At 35.6% G+C, this 21,602-nt stretch overlaps 1 protein-coding gene across 2 annotated transcripts in view; it reads right to left on the bottom strand.

Moving 5' to 3' along the window:
* LOC125652524 (ovoinhibitor-like) overlaps positions 1–19,565 on the bottom strand; it is a 39,973-nt gene extending 20,408 nt beyond the window's left edge. Inside the window, exon 1 of one of the 2 annotated variants that reach the window (XM_048881816.2) lies at positions 19,343–19,565. In XM_048881816.2, the coding sequence (XP_048737773.1) occupies positions 19,343–19,530 (188 nt within the window). In that variant the 5' untranslated portion in view covers positions 19,531–19,565. The remainder of the gene's footprint in view (positions 1–19,342) is intronic. The other variant, XM_048881823.2, reaches the window with a different exon arrangement.
* Between the last annotated feature and the right edge of the window lie 2,037 nt (positions 19,566–21,602).

The raw sequence follows: 21,602 nt of genomic DNA, 5'->3' as shown, positions 1-21,602 counted from the left end.
CATGAGTTAATTTCGAACCCTGTTACCTTGTAATGTATTGAATGCAAGGTGAAGATGACGAACAGTGATCAATCTCATAACTCCTACAAGCAATACAAAATAGATAGTTGGGCAAACACGGACCCCTGGACACACCAGAGGTGGGATCAGGTGCCTAGGAGGAGTAAGCATCCCCTGTTGACCGGTCACACCCGCCGTGAGCCCCATATCCTGATCAGGTAAACGGAGTTATCCGCAGTCAAAATCAGTGTGCCAAGAACGGCTTAACAATCGGTATGAAACACGTCAGACAGCATTTGACCCAATGTGAGGTTGTATTGACGAACTAGATCGTTATAACGACCATAGAATTTGTGAAATGTTGACTTCAATCGAGACTGTTGAAATCCCTGTACCATCAACTTGTTTGTCAGTAGCTTACCTCGATTTAAAAACTGACTATACCCAGAACAAGCTCTTGCATATCGAATCAGTTGAGATATATAAACACCATATGCAGGTGATAATGGAATATTGCTACACAAATATGGGAAGTTGACGATGGAGAAGCTGAAATCATCCCGTTTGTCATACGGTTGAGTTGTCAGTTTGCCGTTAATGTCTACTTTCAATAAAATATCTAAGTATGAAGGCGAAGTGGACGACTCTGTGGTGTCTTTTATTTCGAGCTCACATGAATATTTGCAAGCACAACAATAAAAAGTTCGGAAAACTGATATTTCATGCTATTTTTCTAGGTTCAAGGGTCATAACTTAGTGAAAAATCAACGGACCGGGATAAAATTCGAATTTGATCTTTAACTTGTTATGGCAAAGCAATGTATCAAATAAATATCTGCAAGAATAGAGAGAAAAGGTCCGGAAAACTGATTTGCAGGAAGGATAGACAGACGGACGGAGTGCAAACCTAATCGACTAAAAATGTGGGCATGCTTGCTGTAATATGTGTTCTTATTTTCTCTAACATTAGCAGATAATTTAATCCAAAAGCGCCGAAATTAAGAACTTTTATCCAAATTATATACACTAAGCGCACGGTACTGGTGTCACTTTACGTTACACTTGTAACGTCATAAATTGTGGCAAAGCAACGTCACATTTTAAACAAATTCATTATCTCCAAGCTGTAATATCATAACTAAAGCACATGCATGATTTAATGTTTAAAAATTGAAAATAAATCTTTGTACGTGTATAGTGTACATTCATAAAAATTATGAATTCTTAGAAATACTCCAAAGTATACGTACTGTATTTATTTCACCGTGCCTACAACAGCAGGCATGTCGTATGAAATAAGGGTACCCGTTTCGGTAGGTTTCGTTTTGCTTCGGTAGATTTCGTTTCCTTTCGATTTCGTTTCGCATTTTACAGGTAACCATCCCATGAAATAAGGCTTGCAATTCTTATGAATATGACCTCTGAGAAATTTGAACACAGTAAAAAAAAATCAGTTTTGGTTTTTTCTAGGATATATATAGACTTGCTCAAGTCTCTATGTTTAATAATCATTGCTCTCTTTAATACTTTTTATTAATGCCAAACACGGAAGGGGATGGGGGGGGGGGGGGGGGGTTAAAAACTCCCGTACGTTTCTGTCATCGATCTACATCGATCACGCTCTAGTGGGGAAAAAACAACAACCAGCGCATAGAAAGTATATGTAGGTTTGCGCTTTATAAATGAATAATAATAATAACCACGGTGAGTTGAAGTGAGAGTTAAAAACTTCCAAATAATATTACATTTTAACGTTTTAATGTTCACTTTCATTTCTGAATAAACAGTAGAAAAGGTATACAGAGTGTTATTTATACTCGTATGTTTTACTTGCGAATCGGTTAGTTTCAATATATATCATATTTAGTTTTGAGGGGGTGGTCTCGTGAAAACCGTGTGACTTTAGATTTTTTTGTCAGATGTTGAACTTTTGATCTAATGATATTGTTATTCATATGCGGAAATCTTGATTTGTATTCGATAATCTTGATATCTATATGCGGACGGAAATTTTGATTTATATGTGAGAAATCTTGATATTCATGTGCGAATTTATTTTATTTTACTCTACGAGAGAGAGAGAGAGAGAGAGAGAGAGAGAGAGAGGGGGGGACTTCCTCTACTCTTCTGGAGTACCAACGCATGTGGGCGAAATATTCCAGGGGCAATCGCTCACACCCGCCAGAGATCACCTGGGTCCTAAATACAACAGTGAGGTTGTTCAACACGTCACTAATACTCTAACAAGATTTTGACTTTCAATTCATTTAATATGTGACTTATGTATATATCTTTCATTCATTGGAAGGGGGGGGGGGTACATAAGATCTAACACGCTATATATATCCACCGTTCTGGTGCCTGTGCTCACATCCACCTCCTAGGGAATGCTACAGGCTGGTGCATGTTGGAAACTGTAGGAGGGTCCACAGTTTGCTCTGTACTTGATCTTTAAACCAGGTAGCACGCAGGAGACAGGTGAGATGCGCAGAGATCTCTTCCCCCTTAGAACGTGACCACCCGTTCAGGTCCAGGCACCTATGCCCACATAGGGCCCCCTGTGTTGCCCCTACGTTGGTAGTCAAACTGGCCGCCTCCCCAGTTCCCCACAAAAAATTGCACGCGACCCTTTCCGCTATATATGTAAATTTGCACCCTGTTCCTGATTACGATTAATAAATACTCAAATTTGTATCACTCTTGTTAATCCAGCTAGCTAAGCAGCCTATGGGGGATTACAGGGCAGCCACCCAAGCTTCGACATAGCTACTGGGTTTATTCAGCATATTAGGGCAAGGTCAACTATTCAATTCAGGCCAAATGTCTCACGGCTGGTAGTGCTGTATATTTATTAAAGTTTAATTTTAGCAGAGTAGCTCCTCTAGTTAAATTTAAGACATCCGAGGTCAGGTCATGGTCAATGAAGCTAATTCTTTTATCAATTTTTGAAATTATGCATTTCACCTACAATCAATAATGACTAAATCCATGCGTACATCTAGCATGTGTACATCAACATTATCAAATACGAATCAAATATTATGGAATATAAATCGAGATTTATATAATTATCGAATATAAATAACAAGGTTACCAAATGTAAATAAATAACAAGATTATCGAATATAAATCAAAATTTTCGCATATAAATATTAAGATTATCGAATATAATTAAAATTTTCTCATATATGAATAACAAGATTATCGAATATGATTAAAGAGTTTCGTATATAAATCAAGATTTGTATAATATTGCAACGTTTTACACACCGTAAGTGTATCTGTTCAATGCTGAATTTTTATATGCATACATACAGTACATCGTCGCAAACCACGGGTTATTGTTTCATTCTATTTCACAAACGTTTGTGAAATAGAATGAAACAATAACCCGTGGTTTGCGACGATGACATACAGTAGTACATGCAACAAAATGTAGTCTGTACAATTGTCATTTGATAAAGTCAATTAAAGTATATGTACCAGATCTAGAGCAAAACATATCTATGAGATACACATGCTATAGCTTAAATACCTTGTATACTATTTTTAAAAATCATTTTAATTTAGATCATTCAAAAATAATAAAAGCAACATTTTACGTTTTAGCTAGACGTAGGTTGTGTACATTGACGTCGCGTCATTGCGCGACAAAATCACATGGGACATTTATTTGGACATTAAGTGTCTTTTCCTTTTCCTAAATGGACGCGGGATAAAATGAAATGTTGTATATTCTATATAGTAAATTTTATGTACTTTCTGTAAGTTATATTCATTAAAATATTCGCGTTGGAATAATGCTTAGAAATAAGACATAAAATGGTAGAATTGTTTAAAAAGCTCGGTATTTGTAGAATAAGGACATTTCACTGGACACCGATAAAATCAATCTACTTCATGGATATACTCAGAATTTTATAATACTGGTATACATTGTGCTCTACGATACATTTCATTATAAATGTAACAAGGATAGTCAACTTCCCCCTGTATTAGGCGTGCTACTGGTCATGATGATTTGCATTTGCAGTCTATCTACAAACACGGGACACCACTGACAGGCACTGTATTTGCCATTTTTAAGGTCGCTATATCAATTCTATGAACTAAATGTTTAAAGTAATTGGTTTATGGTTTTTAGATAAGGACGTCACAATCATACACCAATTCTTACGTTATTTGGGACGAAATCAATCATTTTATTAATCTGTGGATAAAGCGTATGCGTATTTCATGTAACGCGGGACAACGAAAAATGACGACATCTGCGTGTATTTATTGCTAATGAAATGCGTGTAAATTATATTTTTGATGTATAAGACTTTAATAATCCACAAAATATACAACTGTGTAAACATAGCGGAAACATTTTCTAATGCACGTATGAAAGTAACACCAGTACCGTGCGCGACGTCATAGCACTCCAGAACGAAATGTTAGTTTTGTCTGATAGTTGGATAGACTCCAACTATAAATACTTCTTCCAAGAGGTTTTGCATATTTCTTAATTCCCTCTTCCGTTGTGTCTTGATATCTCGGTCACCCAATATACAATAACTACATTTTTTAGTATTTCAATTTGTCCTTGATATTAAAAGGAAAGGATGTTAAAAAAAATATGGTTGGTTGATTGTTTTTACGTCCCGTTGGGAATTTTTCACTTATACCGAGACATCACCAGTTGTAGGTGAAGTACCACAAAGAACCTCCCCACTTTAGCTGTAGTTTGTCAATATACAGTGAATATAGACTCTCACTGAATATCAATGTATAGTGAAGATAGACTCTCACTGAATATCTAAATACAGTGACTATAGACTCTCACTGAATATCAATGTATAGTGAATATAGACTCTCACTGAATATCTAAATACAGTGAATATAGACTCTCGCTGAATATCAATGTATAGTGAATATACAATATATAGATATTCAGTGAGAGTCTATATGCACTGTATATAGATATTCAGTGAGAGTCTATATTCACTGTATATTGATATTCAGTGAGAGTCTATATTCACTATACATTGATATTCAGTGAGAGTCTATATTCACTGTAAATAGATTATCAGTGAGAGTCTATATTCACTGTATTTAGATATTCAATGAGAGTCTATATTCACTATACATTGATATTCAGTGAGAGTTTATATTCTCTGTATATTGATATTCAGTGAGTCTATAGTCACTATACATTGATATTCAATGAGAGTCTATATTCACTATACATTGATATTCAGTGAGAGTCTATAGTCACTATACACTGATATTCAATGAGAGTCTATATTCACTGTGTATAGATATTCAATTTATATTCACTATAGATTGATATTCAATGAGAGTCTATAGTCACTATACATTGATATTCAGTGAGAGTCTATATTCACTATACATTATACATTGATATTCAGTGAGTCTATATTCACTGTATATCGATATTCAGTGAGAGTCTACATTCATTGTATATTGCATCTTCACAAGTCAAGGGTTATTGATTCGTTACCTCGCACTAACGCGAGGTTAGTGCGAGGTAACGAATCAATAACCCTTGACTTGTGAAGATGTGTATATTGATATTCACTATATTTAGTATATAGACTGTCACTGAATATCAATATACAGTGACTATAGACTCTCACTGAATATCAATGTATAGTGAATATAGACTCTCATTGAATATCAATGTATAGTGAATATAAAATCTCACTGAATATCAATGTATAGTGAATATAGACTATCACTGAATATCAATATACAGTGAATATAGACTCTCAGTGAATATCAATGTATAGTGAATAAGGATCTCACTGAATATCAATATACAGTGAATATAGACTCTCACTGAATATCAATGTATAGTGACTATAGACTCTCACTGAATATTAATATACAGTGACTATAGACTCTCACTGAATATCAATATACAGTGACTATAGACTCTCACTGAATATCAATGTATAGTGAATATAGACTCTCATTGAATATCAATGTATAGTGAATATAAAAGCTCACTGAATATCAATGTATAGTGAATATAGACTCTCACTGAATATCAATATACAGTCACTATAGACTCTTACTGAATATCAATGTACAGTGACTATTGACTCTCACTGAATATCAATGTATAATGAATATAGACTCACTGAATATCAATGTATAATGAATATAGACTCACTGAATATCAATGTATAGACTCTCACTGAATATCAATATACAGTGACTATAGACTCTCACTGAATATCAAGGTATAGTGAATATATACTCTCACTGAATATCAATATAGCGTGACTATAGACTCTCACCGAATATCAATATACAGTGAATGTAGACTCCTACTGAATATCAATATGCAGTCACTATAAACTCTCAATGAATATCACTATACAGTGAATATAGACTCTCACTGAATATCAATGTATAGTGAATATAGACTTTTATTAAAATTCAGAGTGAGCTGAATTATCGAGAGAGTACAGTGTTCAACTGAATTATCCAGAGAGTAGTGTTTACTACCTGATTTATCGAGATAGTAGTATTTAATTGAATTATTGAGAGAGTAGTGTTTACTAGCTGAATTATCGAAAGAGTAGTGTTTAACTGAATTATCCAGAGAGTAGTGTTTAACTGAATTATTGAGATAGTTGTGTTTAACGGAATTATGGAGATAGTAATGTTTAACGGAATTATCGAGATAGTGGTGTTTAACTGAATTATCCAGAAAGTAGTGTTTAACTGAATTATTGAGATAGTTGTGTTTAACGGAATTATCGAGATAGTAGTGTTTAACTGAATTATTGAGAGAGTAATGTTTCACTGAATTATTGAGAAAGAGTAGTGTTTAACGGAATTATTGAGAGAGTAGTTTTTAACGGAATTACTGAGAGTATGTTTAACTGAATTATTGAGAGAGAGAGAGAGAGTAGTGTTTAATTGAATTATTGAACGAGAGTAATGTTTAACAGATTATCGAGAGAATAGTGTTTAACGGAAGTATCATCATAGAGTGAATGTAAACTTCCACTGAATTTTCAATGTTTCAATGAATTATCAATATAAAGCGAGTATAGTCTTTCACTGAATTATCAATGACTGTATGTGCACATTTTAAAACCAAAGTTATTGATATTCTTGGCTTTTAGTTTTACAAACATGTTTGTTTTTTCTTTCTTTTTAGATATTCCCAATATCCAAGTCAATATGATAATGTTATGTGTTTGTTACGTCTTCCTTTTCATAATTTCCAATGTCTAATTGTTGTCCACGCTGAAGTTTGACATTAAGATATTATATTTACTGAACAGTATGTTTGTATTTTTATCTTCAATGATTTCGTGATTTTATAAGCACGTGTTAATGAAATAAAGACAGACATTTCCCGCAAAACATCATCTTCAAAATGCCAATACTCGCCAAAGACGTATTTACGAAGTCTAAACAAAGGTCAAACGCTATCTGACGTGTTTAAGATCAATACCTAGGCTGTTTTTGAAGTATTTTCGACTACGTATTACTCCGTTTACTTCATTAAAATGGAGGGTTCAAGCCCAGTATTCCAACGGTCCGATAGTCCGACGGGCCAGTATTCCGACGGTTCGATAGTCCGACGAGCCGGTGTTTTGACGGTCCGATATGTTGACCATCACCAAAAATTTCAATTAATAGAGTTAAAATTTATTCATATCAGGCATTATTTTATGGACATTACCAGAAACCGTTAAAATCGACAATGCCTGATTATAAATCAGACAATCAATCAAGTGTGAACTAAATCAGAGAAACCTGATATTTATGGAAATTAAAACTGCTAACTGATGAAGTACAGGCAAAATATGTAGTAAATTACTCTTACCATTGCAGAGAAATTCAACCAATTTTTTTACACGGGCGGACAAACATCATCAAGCTTTCAACCGGATTGCTTTGAAATCTGGTCAAAACACATAACTTTTAAAAAAATAATTATTGCCTTTCAATGTAATGTTTAAGTCTCTCCGTGTCTTACTTCCTGACATGATAAAATTCTTACATCATTTTGAGATCTAACTGACTAGGTCTTTGTGTATGAATATGAATTTAGTAGTATATGAAATTATTATCAAGATAATGAAGCAAATGATATTTTGGTCGATGATGAAAGACTCTACACGTGTTGTAAGTTTTAATCTGTATAATCAATCAAAACAAAATGAATGTTACAATGAGCTGTCGCGTACAAAAAGTAAAATTTAAAAAAACCAAACTTGCTTACATTAATGGTATGATTAGGCAAAAATAACATTCATAATACTTGCAATAACCACGTTTATGTTACAATTTGCTCTTACTCCAAGGCAACATTGCAGCTCTGTTTGTTTCCATATGCAAAACTTATACGGTACCAATTTTGATGCACCAGATGCGCATTTCGACAAATAATGTCTCTTCAGTGATGCTCAACCGAAATGTTTGGAATCCGAAATAACGATAAACTTGCTAGAGCAATTATAAGGAAAAGAGTGTGCCAAAAAGTGGAGTCAAATTCGTCTAAGGATAAGAGCTTTGCACGAGGGAGATAATTTGAAATGAATTTCTAAATTTTATCACAGCAATTATATACACATCCGTATTTTCAAGCTAATAACGAAGTACTTAGTTATCTTTACTGGAAACAAAAGTGGTGCATAAAAAAGGCCATGAAAACCTAGGGTTGAAAAAAAAACCACCCTAGGTTTGAAACACCCAGCATCAACCATGTTTGTTGGCAAAAAGAAAAAAGAAAGAAAAGAAAAAAAGCCTAAAAAGCAAACAGAGCAAACAAAGGAAAAGCAGAGCTCCGGTGTCGTTATCCAGGTGAGTCAAGACCTTATAAGAAGTGACTTTATTGTAGAAGTTGTTACGATAAGGCGTGAAATATGCCCCAATTAAAAAAATATTACGAATGAAGTATATTATGCTGGTAAATATCCCCTCTAAAACAAAAATTGGAATAAAACTCAAAATATCACTAAGTAACCGATTGAGATTGTAAATTACAGTGCCATGCCATTAAATGGCGTCCATAACGAAGGAAATGTTTATACTAGTTTATATCAAAGTTATTTTAAGGAAATGCAGCCGAAAAACAACATGTTTATTCCATTCCTAGTAAATTTATAATGTTTATAGCATAAATATTAAGATAATGTCGGCTTATACTGTAAATATTTGTATGTTTGTAAGACTTTTACTGACCCCCTTTTTCGGTTTTCCGCTGTAGGACATCATTCTCCCCACTATTACCAGACCCAACTTATCAGAATGTCTGTTACTCAAACACATGCCTGTGGTATAAGCTGATGTTTGAAACATAGGAGGAATGCTGTTTTAAAAAAAACTTTCCATTTCTCTGATTTCTTAGTAAAAATGAGAATTATAACTAAATTTCCCCTTATTATGCAATTTTTTGCAATATCCTTAACAGATACCAGTGACTAACAAATTGATCAAAAATGAAACATTATACAAATATTGCTATTTTTGAGGTCAATACAGTGATTAAGCCGCCTGAGTAGTACAATATTCACCGAGCCCAAAGGATTAGGCGAATAATGTACTTTGAAGATGACTAAATCATCGTATTGACTGGAAAAACCCAGCAACATTCACTTTATTATATGATTTAATGATTAAATTATACGAACCCATTAAGTTATCCATGCCATCTTACTTGTTGACATACCGGCCCGTCGGACTATCGGGCCGTCGGAATACCGGCACGTCGGAATACTGGGCGGTCACCAAAATGGAGGACCCGGGGCCATGGCGAGTGTGACCGGTCAACAGGGGATATTCACTCCCCTTGGACACCTGATCCTACCTCTGGTGTGTCCAAAGGTCCTGTTCTTATTTTTGTATTCTTTACAGCATTTAGGAGATTGACTGTTCGTTATCTTCATCTTTTTCATTGTGAAGATATCATCACATATTTGTTACTGACAAGTTACAGGGCGTTTAGAACACGTAGAAGGAATGATGCGAATTAGACATTAGGTTATATATGTTGCAACCATGGCAAGTGCGAATAACTTTTAAGATTATAGATAATTATGGTGATCTGATCAGCCCACTCGTTTCTTCACGTTTGGGGCAAAGGAGCGAAAGTGCGAGGACTATGAATCGAATGTGTTAAGTTGCGAGGGATACGGAGGAAAACAAATATTATTTCTCTCCTTCCCCGTCTTACCTCCGCCTTCCCACACTCGCTCCTTTGCCTTCATACCTTAGCTCCCTCGCTTTCTTGCATGATGATCCAAATGGGCTACACTAATACTAAAATAAGATCGATACTATTACTAAACAATTGAAGGATAAAGTTTATTGGAGAAGGAAAATTTATTCATGTATAGGTATACATAGACGAAATCGCTATGTGTTCGTGTGCACATGATTCTGCACTAACCCTGCACATATTATGACAGTCTTATCATCAACAATTGAATCTGGAATCCGGGTTGGAATAGGTCCTCAGTATCCCTTGCTTGTCGTAAGAGGCAATTAAATGGGATGGTCCCTCGGATGAGACCGCAAAGGCGCGGCCCAGTGTCGCAACAATTGTGGCACGATAAAGATCCCTGTCTGCTCAAAGGCTGTAAGCACTGAGCATAGGCCTAAATTTTGCAATCCTTCAAGCGAAATGGAGACGTCTCCATATGAGTGAAAAATTATCGAATGGGACGTTAAACAATATCCAACCAACCAATCTGTGCACAGAAAAGAATACAGCGAGAAATGATTGTGATTTGTGGTACTTCATCTATAACTAATGACGTCTCAAAGTGAAAAATTCTCGATTGGATGTAAAATAACAAACCAACCAATTACATTCTATATACGAACAAACAAAACAAAACAAAAAACTAGTAATCCTAATTGTTCGCGAACAATTAGAGGACTTTCCACCTTTTCATTGCTTTTTCCTGACAATTTTCATCTTTAATACTTCTTCACTTTTATCGCCTAACCGGACAACGCCTAAATCATTAAAAAAAATCCAGTTCCGCCGGTCACCCATCCAACTACTCATCGCGATGAATGCTCCTTAACTTGCATCATATGGCGATAGACTCTCTACCACAACACCAGACTGACTTGCTTAATAATGAAGAAGTACAAGTGAATTATAAACTATTTAGGGCCACGGAAGCCATTGTTTAAAGGCCGTAGGATCGAAAGACAATAAATAATGGAATTTCAAGGGTTCAATGCTGTTTTTATGTGTGTTTGAACGTATGACATGTGTGAATGTGCATGGATATAGTGTGTTTTTAGGAGGACGTGCTGAGAGACCGCAAGTCATGTTGTGTTGAATTGTGGACAACAACGGACTCGCACCAGGATGTGTGTGACTTTGACCTTATTTTGAAGGTCAAAGTCTTCATGCAAGTGGTCCCGTGTCTCTATGTATATCCATGTCAAAGTTAGAGGCTTAAATAACGATATCGGAGACTTGCAGGGGCAATAAGTCTGCTTAAGGGGTTCCGTTTTCCTTTGGATCACTTCTCACTGCAACGGAGTTTCACTGAGAATTCATCAGCGAAGGTTTCGTGTCTCTACGACTTTCGGTTCTGTAGGAGTAGCGATAACAAGGTTTTCAACGCGAGTCGCCACAATTCGCATAAGGGTCAAAGTTTGGAGTTGTAATTCATAATATGGCAACCAATTCAGAAGTCTATACCGACCCATATGGTATTTCACTGCCATCTGAAGAGGGAAAGAGGGTATAAAAAGTGCCATTTTCTGGTCTTTTTGGATGACCTTGACCTATTTTTCAAGGTCACCCAATCCGTTCCAGTGGATCCAGTGTCTCTACGACTGCTACTTTAGGAGTCGTAAATTTCTTATGCAGAAATCGTAAAACATGAGGGGTAATAAGTTCCTTAAAGGGTCATCGAATCCTTTTGTTGAATGCCCATGTCAATTGGACAAAGTCACCTCTATGTTCTAGAAAAGGTTGGATGCTCCTATCATTCACGGTTTTCGAGAAGAATCGATAACAATGGTTATTTGCGTAAAGTCCTCTAATTTCGTTAAAGGTCAAAGTTCAATTACGCAGGGTGAAATTTGAGCCTCTTTCAAGATGTCGAATAGGATGGACAACATTGTTTTTCGATAAGTCTTAAGACGTCAAAAGCTTCTTGCGACGGAAAGAAAAGAAGACAAACAATAATAAACAGAACAATATGAATAGGACTTTCCACAGAAAGTTGGAAAGCCCTAATAAATAGATTTTTAAAAAAAAAAACAATAATGAAAAAACAACAAACAAGATGTGTTTGTGAAACACAAATGCCCCCGATAATGGCCAAATATCTTGGTACCAGTAGAAAGATCTTGTCAAAAGAAATGATCATGTACAATATGAAAGCTCTAATGTTTACCATTTAGAAGTTATGACCAATGTAAAAAAAAAAAAAAGTAGGTCAAATGTCAAGGTCAAAAAGTTCAATACCAACGGAAAGGTATACTCATGTGAAATATCAAAGCTCTATCTCTTACTGTTCAAAAGTTATTAACAAGGTTAAAGTTTTCAAAAAGTAGGTCAAACTCCAAGGTCACAGGGTAAAAAATGTTGGTACCCACAAAAATGTCTTGTCACAAGGAATACTCATCTGAAACATCAAAGCTCTATCACTTACTGTTCATTCCTCACGATAAATTAAAGACTAGACTTTTGACATCATAGACAGTTGCTTCTTCAACAAAAACGGAAAACGGAAATATTCATATCTAGTGACCAGTCATTCAAAAACTTACTTTGTTAAACACCACTCTGATTCCACGCACAAGTACTCTGAAGTTGAAATAAAAAATATGCTAGAGTTCCTCATTGACAATATCTTCGTGGTCTTTGCTGATCAGGTCTTCCAACAGTCTGTTGGAATTCCCATGGGCACGAATTGTGTTCCTTTGTTAGCTGACCTGTTTTTATATTCATATGAAGCAGAGTTTATTCAAAAACTTCTACATGAGAAGAAAAAATCTCTCGCTGTGACCTTCAATTCGTCTTTTAGATATATCGATGACGTTTTGTCTATTAATAATGATAGCTTTCATTCATATGTCGATTTGATATATCCCCGTGAGCTCGAAATAAAGGACACCACAGAGTCGTCCACTTCGGCTTCATACTTAGATATCTTATTGAAAGTAGACATTAACGGCAAACTGACAACTCAACTGTATGACAAACGGGATGATTTCAGCTTCTCCATCGTCAACTTCCCACATTTATGTAGCAATATTCCATTATCACCTGCATATGGTGTTTATAAATCTCAACTGATTCGATATGCAAGAGCTTGTTCTGGGTATAGTCAGTTTTTAAATCGAGGTAAGCTACTGACAAACAAGTTGATGGTACAGGGATTTCAACAGTCTCGATTGAAGTCAGCATTTCGCAAATTCTATGGTCGTTATAACGATCTAGTTCGTCAATACAACCTCGCATTGAGTCAAATGCTGTCTGACGTGTTTCATACCGATTGTTAAGCCGTTCTTGGCACACTGATTTTGACTGCGGATAACTCCGTTTACCTGATCAGGATATGGGGCTCACGGCGGGTGTGACCGGTCAACAGGGGATGCTTACTCCTCCTAGGCACCTGATCCCACCTCTGGTGTGTCCAGGGGTCCGTGTTTGCCCAACTATCTAATTTGTATTGCTTGTAGGAGTTATGAGATTGATCACTGTTCGTTATCTTCACCTTGCATGTTTAGAAAAAGAAATGATTAGTGATATCTTACTTTGTGGGGACTTAAGCGGAAGAATATCTAATTGTAATGATTTTATAGCAAATGATGACAATATATCTACCAAATTTTGACCAATACACAAATTAAAGTTGGCCTATACTCGGCCTACGTCACCATCAAATGTAAATGCGGAACCACGCTTCCGTTTTCCGAAATGTGATATTTTAACGATATCCATTTGATTTTTACATGGCGATACGAGATATGAATATCCGATATCAATTCCTTCCTGGGTGTTTTGATCAGTCAAATTTTAAGTTGAGTTTTTGTGGGTTTTAATTCTAAAAAAAAAAAAAAGGGGGGGGTTAGAGATGATTATAGCTTTAGAAAAAATCGGTTGGAGAACAAACAACATTTTGGTGGATGAGGGTGTGTCAATTACATTGTACATGTCCGTGTGGCATTCAGTGTACATTGACAATTCATGTATGTAAAAGTTTTACTATGATCCAAATGTTCTACGTATGGAATTGCCGGGGCATCAGAAAGTGGGGGAGACAGATGGGGGGGGGGGGGGGGGTCATACCAATTCAGATTTCTACGAACATCATGATAATATTTCTTTTGTGAGGATCCGGGTTAGAATGGGTTCCAAATTATCATCAACAAATACATGGTACGCTCGTGTAAAAAAGAAAAGTTGACATTTCGCTGCTCCAGTGACCACAGATATCGTAGTTGTGTAGTTGTGTTCGCTGGTACAATGTTACAGATATTCACGCAAGCTTAAAAGATCGGCTGCAAATAATTTGTTTTATTTCACCGACCGCCATGAATTTGTAATTTTTCCTCATCCTCTCTACTTTTTCAAAATTATTGGCGTGGCAACTATTAGTTCCTTATTGAGATTGTACATGTATCTACTTAGATCGGCGTAAGTGGTGTACGTGAACATGTACATGCATCGAATTTATGTAGAGATTAATTCATATTAAAATTTGTCTCAGGACATACGATATATCACACATTACACGTATGCATTAATCATATAAGCAAAATCATCAAAATTCAGTTTGTTACTTTCGTTTTACATTGTGCAAAGCTTTCTCTAGAATAATTTTTTTCCAGATAAAATGTAACATTTAATTGTAAACCACATGTATGTTATAATAGTTATAGTTTAGAATAGTTCAAATTATCATCCAAGGTTGTAAATATGCCCAAATTTCACATGTCTTACGATGATATGATAATGTATAATTTTTCAAGATTTTAACGGGGTGTACTTGTTGTAGAGTTGATAGCTTCTAAAATAATACGTCAACATATAATTTTCTTACTCAAACCATTATTTTAAGATAATAATCTGTAAATTAAAACCAATGAATTCAAGGTTTAGTCCATAAAAATTAGGGAAAAGACCAATATTGACGTCAAATGGTATTTCGTACAGTATTTCTTTTAACATGTTTGGGCTCACAAAGTGTACATTATGAAAATATTTATTCCATTTTATTAGAATAAATGATTACATATCATTAAATAAAGGGTATATAGTCTATGTTGATTATTACAGCCCATTTGTTTGGGGAAATAATAATTATTAAGAAAAATAAAGAAGGAGGGGTGCATTTTCCTTAATGTTGACGGGGTGCTTACTTTTGAGAGGCAATAACAATGAAAATAGCATGTCAACATATATATTTTTCAATGTCTATCTATTACTGGAATATATATTTATCTTGTAAAGGCATTTTTTTCATGATTGAGTCCATTTAAGGTCAAGTATAGATCTACCTTAAAAATAAAGACAAAGTAACTCGAAGGGGCAAGGGGCGAATATTTTCTAGATGCATGTATCGGTAAAACAAGAATATCAGTAAAACTGATGGATGTTCCTCGAAATGTACCTAACTAATGAACTACTTCATATGACGAATGGCTACCACAATGATCAATAATTGTTGAAATATCATTGACATGAACGTTTCTTTTCCATATATGTTGAGTGACGTTCAACTTGACCTTCACAAAATGACTTTCGTCTTAAAGGCATTTGTGCTTTACTTTTTGTGTAATATATGATCAATACCTGCATGTTCAAAAGCTGTTGAAATAAGACACTTTTTCTTATATAAGATATTGATCGACCTTGACTTTTCCAAAAATGACCTTGTTCCAAAAGTCCCTGTCTTAAGGAATATTTGTTATGAATTTTGATCAATTTCTGATGTAAGGTTTAGGGGATGGGAAAGTTTATATTAAAAATTAGAAACTTTTACATATTCTGAGTGATCATGACCGATCCAAAATCACCTTGAAATACCTTGGTCCAAAAGTCCTTATTTCAAGGAACAAATGTGATCAATTGTACTAATTTGTGATGAAAGGTTTAAGCGATATGATCTCAGACGGAAGGACGGACAGACATGACGGCGACTATTGAAAAAAGCGAAATAGTAGATGTCTTGGAGAGAGGTTTAGAAAATTTACAACCTTTACGCCAAGTGGTTCACGTGTGGTAGACCATATAATAAACAAGTGAAGATAACGAACAGTGATCAATCTCATAAATCCTATAAAGAATGCAAAATGAAGAGGACAAACACGGACTTCTGGATCACCACTAAGTCAGGTGCCTAGGAGGAATAAACATCCATGCTTAACCGGCCACAAGTCTCTAAAGTTGTCATTTTAAAATGTATTTTGATCACTCAAAGGTTGGATGAAAGTAAAGATGCACATTTTATTTTTGGTTAAGACACAGTTATCAAAAGTGAATTGCTAATTTTCATACACAAGCAATTGTACATGTAGTAGACACAATAACATACAAGTTGATAGACTTTATGGTAAACATGTTTATCCTTGTATAAAAACAATGAACTCCTGTCATAATTTCCAGTTGACCCAAATTGGAAAAACAACATTTTGGTTTGAAAAATATGTGTATCTCTGTGGTATATAATACACCAACCTTCTCCTCTTACACATTGGATCTTCACTATGATATTCCATGTTTAGAAAAAGAAATGATGACAGATAATGCGATTAGTGATATCTTACTTTGTGGGGACCTAAGAATATCTAATTGTAATGATTTTATAGCAAATGATGACAATATATATACACAATTTTGACCGATACACAAATTAAAAATAAAGACAAAGTAACTCGAAGGGGCAAGGGGCGAATATTTTCTAGATGCATGTATCGGTAAAACAAGAATATCAGTAAAACTGATGGATGTTCCTCGAAATGTACCTAACTAATGAACTACTTCATATCACGAATGGCTACCACATTGATCAATAATTGTTGAAATATCATTGACATGAACGTTTCTTTCCCCATATATGAGGTATATGTTGAGTAACGTACAACTTGATCTTCACAAAATGACTTTCGTCTTAAAGGCATTTCCGTATTACTTTTTGTGTAATATATGAATACCTGTTCAAAAGCTGTTGAAATAAGGCACTTTTTCTTATATAAGGTATTGATCGACCTTGACTTTTTCAAAAATGACCTTGTTCCAAAAGTCCCTGTCTTAAGCAATATTTGTTATGAATTCTGATGTAAGGTTTAGAGGGTGGGAAAGTTTATATTAAAAAGTAGGAGCTTTTACATATTCTGAGTGATCATGACCGATCCAAAATCACCTTGAAAGACCTTGGTCCAAAAGTCCTTATCTCAAGGAACAAATGTGATCAATTGTATTAATTTGTGATGATAGGTTTATGCTCAGACGGAAGGACGGACAGACATGATGGCGACTATTAAAAAAAATGGCAAATGTCTTGGAGAGAGGTTTAGAAAATTTACAACCTTTACGCCAAGTGGTTCAAGTGTGGTAGACCATATAATAAACAAGTGAAGATAACGAACAGTGATCAATCTCATAAATCCTTTAAAGAATGCAAAATGAAGAGGACAAACACGGACCTCTGGATCACCACTAAGTCAGGTGCCCAGGAGGAATAAACATCCATTGTTAACTGGCCACACTCGGCGTCAGCCCTAAATATGTATATCTTGATCAGGGAAACGGAGTTCGGTAGTCAAATCAGTATGTAAAGAACGGCTTAACAATTGGTATGAAACGACCGATAGCATGCGACCAAGTGATAGCTTATATTTGCAAAGTACAATGTAGATCATTATAACGACCATAGAATTTACAAAATACTGACACATCAAACAAACGAGATGTAACACGAAGCCTGCCTTAATTTAATAACTGATCACGTATCGAATTAGTTGAGAGATAAATTCTATATGCAGTTACACAAACGGGAAGATGATGATGAAGAACCTGTCATAAAGTCTTGTTACAGTTACTTATAGATTACTGAGTATATGGCATATGTGATTGTAGATTATTTAAAGGAGAGGATTATCTAATCCAATCCTTTTGTCTAATTGGCAACAAAAATGTTCAAATTAATCAAAGTAGTGTTGTTACTTAGCCATTGATATCTATGTTAAGATATTCACGTATGAAGCAGATATAGTAGACTATGTGTTGTCTTTTGTTTCGGGTTTACAGGGATATATCGAATGGATGAAAATGAGTATTGTTAATGGATAAGACGTACATGTAGTCGATATATATATAGAAATGTGGAATTGAAGGCCACAACAAGATATTTTTTTCTTCTCGTGTACAAATGTCAGAAAATTTCCTCAAATGTTTCGTCCTCTACCGCCGAAGTCGAAGGGGTCCGTCCGTCTGGTAAACCAGTTTTCCGCATTTTCTCTCTCTGTTCTTGCAGATATTTATTTGATATGTGGTACATTGCTTTCCCATAAGAAGTTACAGATCAAGTTCGAATTTTGTCTCGGTCCGTTGATTTTTCACTAAGTTATGGCCCTTGGACCTTATAAAATATAATGAAGTATCAGTTTTCCTGACCTTTTTTTTGTGGTTGTGATTGCAGATATCCATTTGATATTTGGTACATTTCTTTGCCATAACAAGTTACAAATCAGGTTGGAATTTCGTTTTGGTCCGTTGATATTTTCACTAAGTTATGCCCTTGGGCTTTTTGTTTTTAATTTGCATTCAGTAAGTGTTCTACATGTAGAACCTGCTTTCAATAACATGTCGTAGAGTGTTACTGATGCATTGTCCAGAAAATGTTAAAGTTACGTGTATGTATATGTTCATTTTTCGAATAGCTTTACGTCCCGTTGGGATCTGGGTTAGAATAGGTCCTCAGTACCCCTTGCTTGTCGTAAGAGGCGACTAAATGGGGCGGTCCTTCGGATGAGACTGCAAAAACCGAGGTCCCGTGTCGCAGCAGGTGTGGCACGATAAAGATCCGTCCCTGCTCAATGGCCATAAGCGCCGAGCATAGGCCTAAATTTTGCAGCCCTTCACCGGCAGTCTCCATATGAGTGAAATATTCTTGAGAGGGACGTAAAACAATATTCAATCAAAGGATGTAATATCATTGATGAATAATTTGGTTTTGCCAACTTTGTCTGATCTTTTTTATTTGACAAGTGTTTTTAACTCTTTAAGATCTTGTGACTCGGAATGTAAGCAATATTGAAAGATACTAGTATTTCAGTTCAACAAGTAAGCCTAACAATATAGCCCAAGGCTAAGAAAGAAAATTACCTTAGAAGAAGGAACTGGTTTTTGTTGACGAAGGACTTGAGTTCTGTGTTGCTGAAGTGACAATGAGTGTTCTCGATCGACAGCCAGTTCAGTCCATGCACAAGAAATACATGGATCACTAGAAACACAAGTATGGTCGCCATTTTGCTGGCAATGAAACGTCCTTTTCGTTCACTTTTTACATACATACTTGTAACATGTCCTTAAATTCTCCCTCTTGAGAGGAAGGAAGAACATGTTTATTCACTTTTCCTCGGCCACTTGAACTAAACAAAGTACGAATTTTGTTGATTGAATGATGGTTGAGAATTGTGTGCGGCTTTATGATAAATGTTAAATGATACTTTCGCTGTGTGTTATGTACAGCCTTTACTTTTCAACCTTGTTCTATTCAGTTTAACCGCGAAGGGCCTTGCAATTCAGTACGTTAAACGTACACGTTGCTCTCGAGAATCACATTCTCTGATTTAATTTCTTTCTTTTTTACGCTCTTCCTTTTAAATTTGTATATTCAGTCGCATACAATAAAGCTTGCATATTTTCAAATGTGTGCATGTACAAGGCTATGTTAAAAACTAAGAACCGATAGATATTTGGAACTGACATTATGTAGTATTGATAGACTATTTTTGTGTGTGTGCAATGACATGTTTTACCTTTGGGATAAGTTCCAGGCCAGGGTTAGTTTCTAGATTTAGGCGCAGCATCAAACCTAAGACGTTTAATAAAGTGAATGACTGTTCTATCGTCAAACACACGGCATAAAAAGTGAAAGTCGTCTTTTATATATGACCTTAGAATCGGAAGTCATGTGTCACTTTAGGTCTGGACGATATAAAGACCCCCCCCCCCCCCATTCATTAAATTCATTATTTCTATAAACTCCAGCAAATTGGTAAGACACCACTTCAACGATCTGTGACAAACATTATGAAAACAGAGCACCTGATCAGACTAGTGTATTGTTAATTTACTTCAAATTAAGTACGGAAACACAATAGTTAGAACGTTCGCTTCGTGACCAAGAGGGCATGGGTTCGAGCCTAGGTCGCGTCCGACATAAGAGGTAAAAACAGGGGGTTCATCCTTCAGTACAAGGATTTAATTCACTGGTCCAAGCATACTGGCGCCACCAGATAACTGAACAATTGTTGAGTGTGGCAGAAAACAGCAAAACAATCAACCAATCAAGCATACAGTTCAACTACAGTTTAATTCACTACTTCTGTAGGAAGAAATGGGGGAAGCAACCAATTATTCAAACACTACATGTAAAAATAACTGACCTTTCTTTCAGAAATAATGGGAAAAGAACATGTATGTTGTCAAAAAGAGATGTTGAGGAATTACCTTTATCTCTAAAGAAGCGATATTTCAATATAACCTTTTTCATAAATAAGAAATAGAGTAAGCTGTATTTCAAAGTGACAAATAGTGATTCATGCCACGACAAAACTTCAGCGTACTGGTGTGTATGTATAATGAGTCTACATAATGATCAGTACCGTACTTCACAATACAGCTGTACGTTAGCAACCGGGAGTATGTGTTTCCACCGCCATGGTCACATGTTGAAGTAAAGTTCAGACAGCGACTAGTGAATAATATTATCTCCTCAATAATTCAATTGTAATGACGACAGATGTAGATTAGTTAAATGTCACAAGTCTTCGCCAGTTCAGCAGACTGCTAATTTACTGCAAATAAGACATATTTCAGTATAACGTGTTGCAAAACAACACTCTTTTTTTTATAATAACCTATTTGAAATTACTAGATGTTTCGAAGGGGAAAACACTCTGTTGTTTGGGAATTTTTCATACATTCTTTTAACTTTTCAAAAAATCAATCTGTATTTTGTCAGCAACTTTGAAAAATGAATGGCAAAAACGTAAGAAACGTACGAGGTATAAGCTTTAGTACAACTTGGCTCGGGTTCTTTCTAGGTTACGGAGTCACAGGGCGTGACCTTTTCTTTCTAAAATAGTTCTTTAGTTTTCCCGACAATATTGATTGATAATATTGTTTAACGTCCCTCTCGAGAATATTTCACTCATACGGAGACGTCACCATTGCCGGCGATTGGCTGCAAAAGTTATGCCTATGCTCGCCGCTTATGGGCACTGAGCAGGGAGGGATCTTTATCGTGCTGTGACACAGGACCTCGATTTTTGCGGTCTCATCCGAAGGACCGCCCCATTTAGTCGCCTCTTCCGACAAGCAAGGGGGTTACTGAGGACCTATTATAACCCGGATCCCC

This window comes from Ostrea edulis, chromosome 1, assembly GCF_947568905.1.
Source record: "Ostrea edulis chromosome 1, xbOstEdul1.1, whole genome shotgun sequence".
Lineage (NCBI taxonomy): Eukaryota > Metazoa > Mollusca > Bivalvia > Ostreida > Ostreidae > Ostrea > Ostrea edulis.
This window is presented reverse-complemented; position numbering and strand designations above follow the sequence as displayed.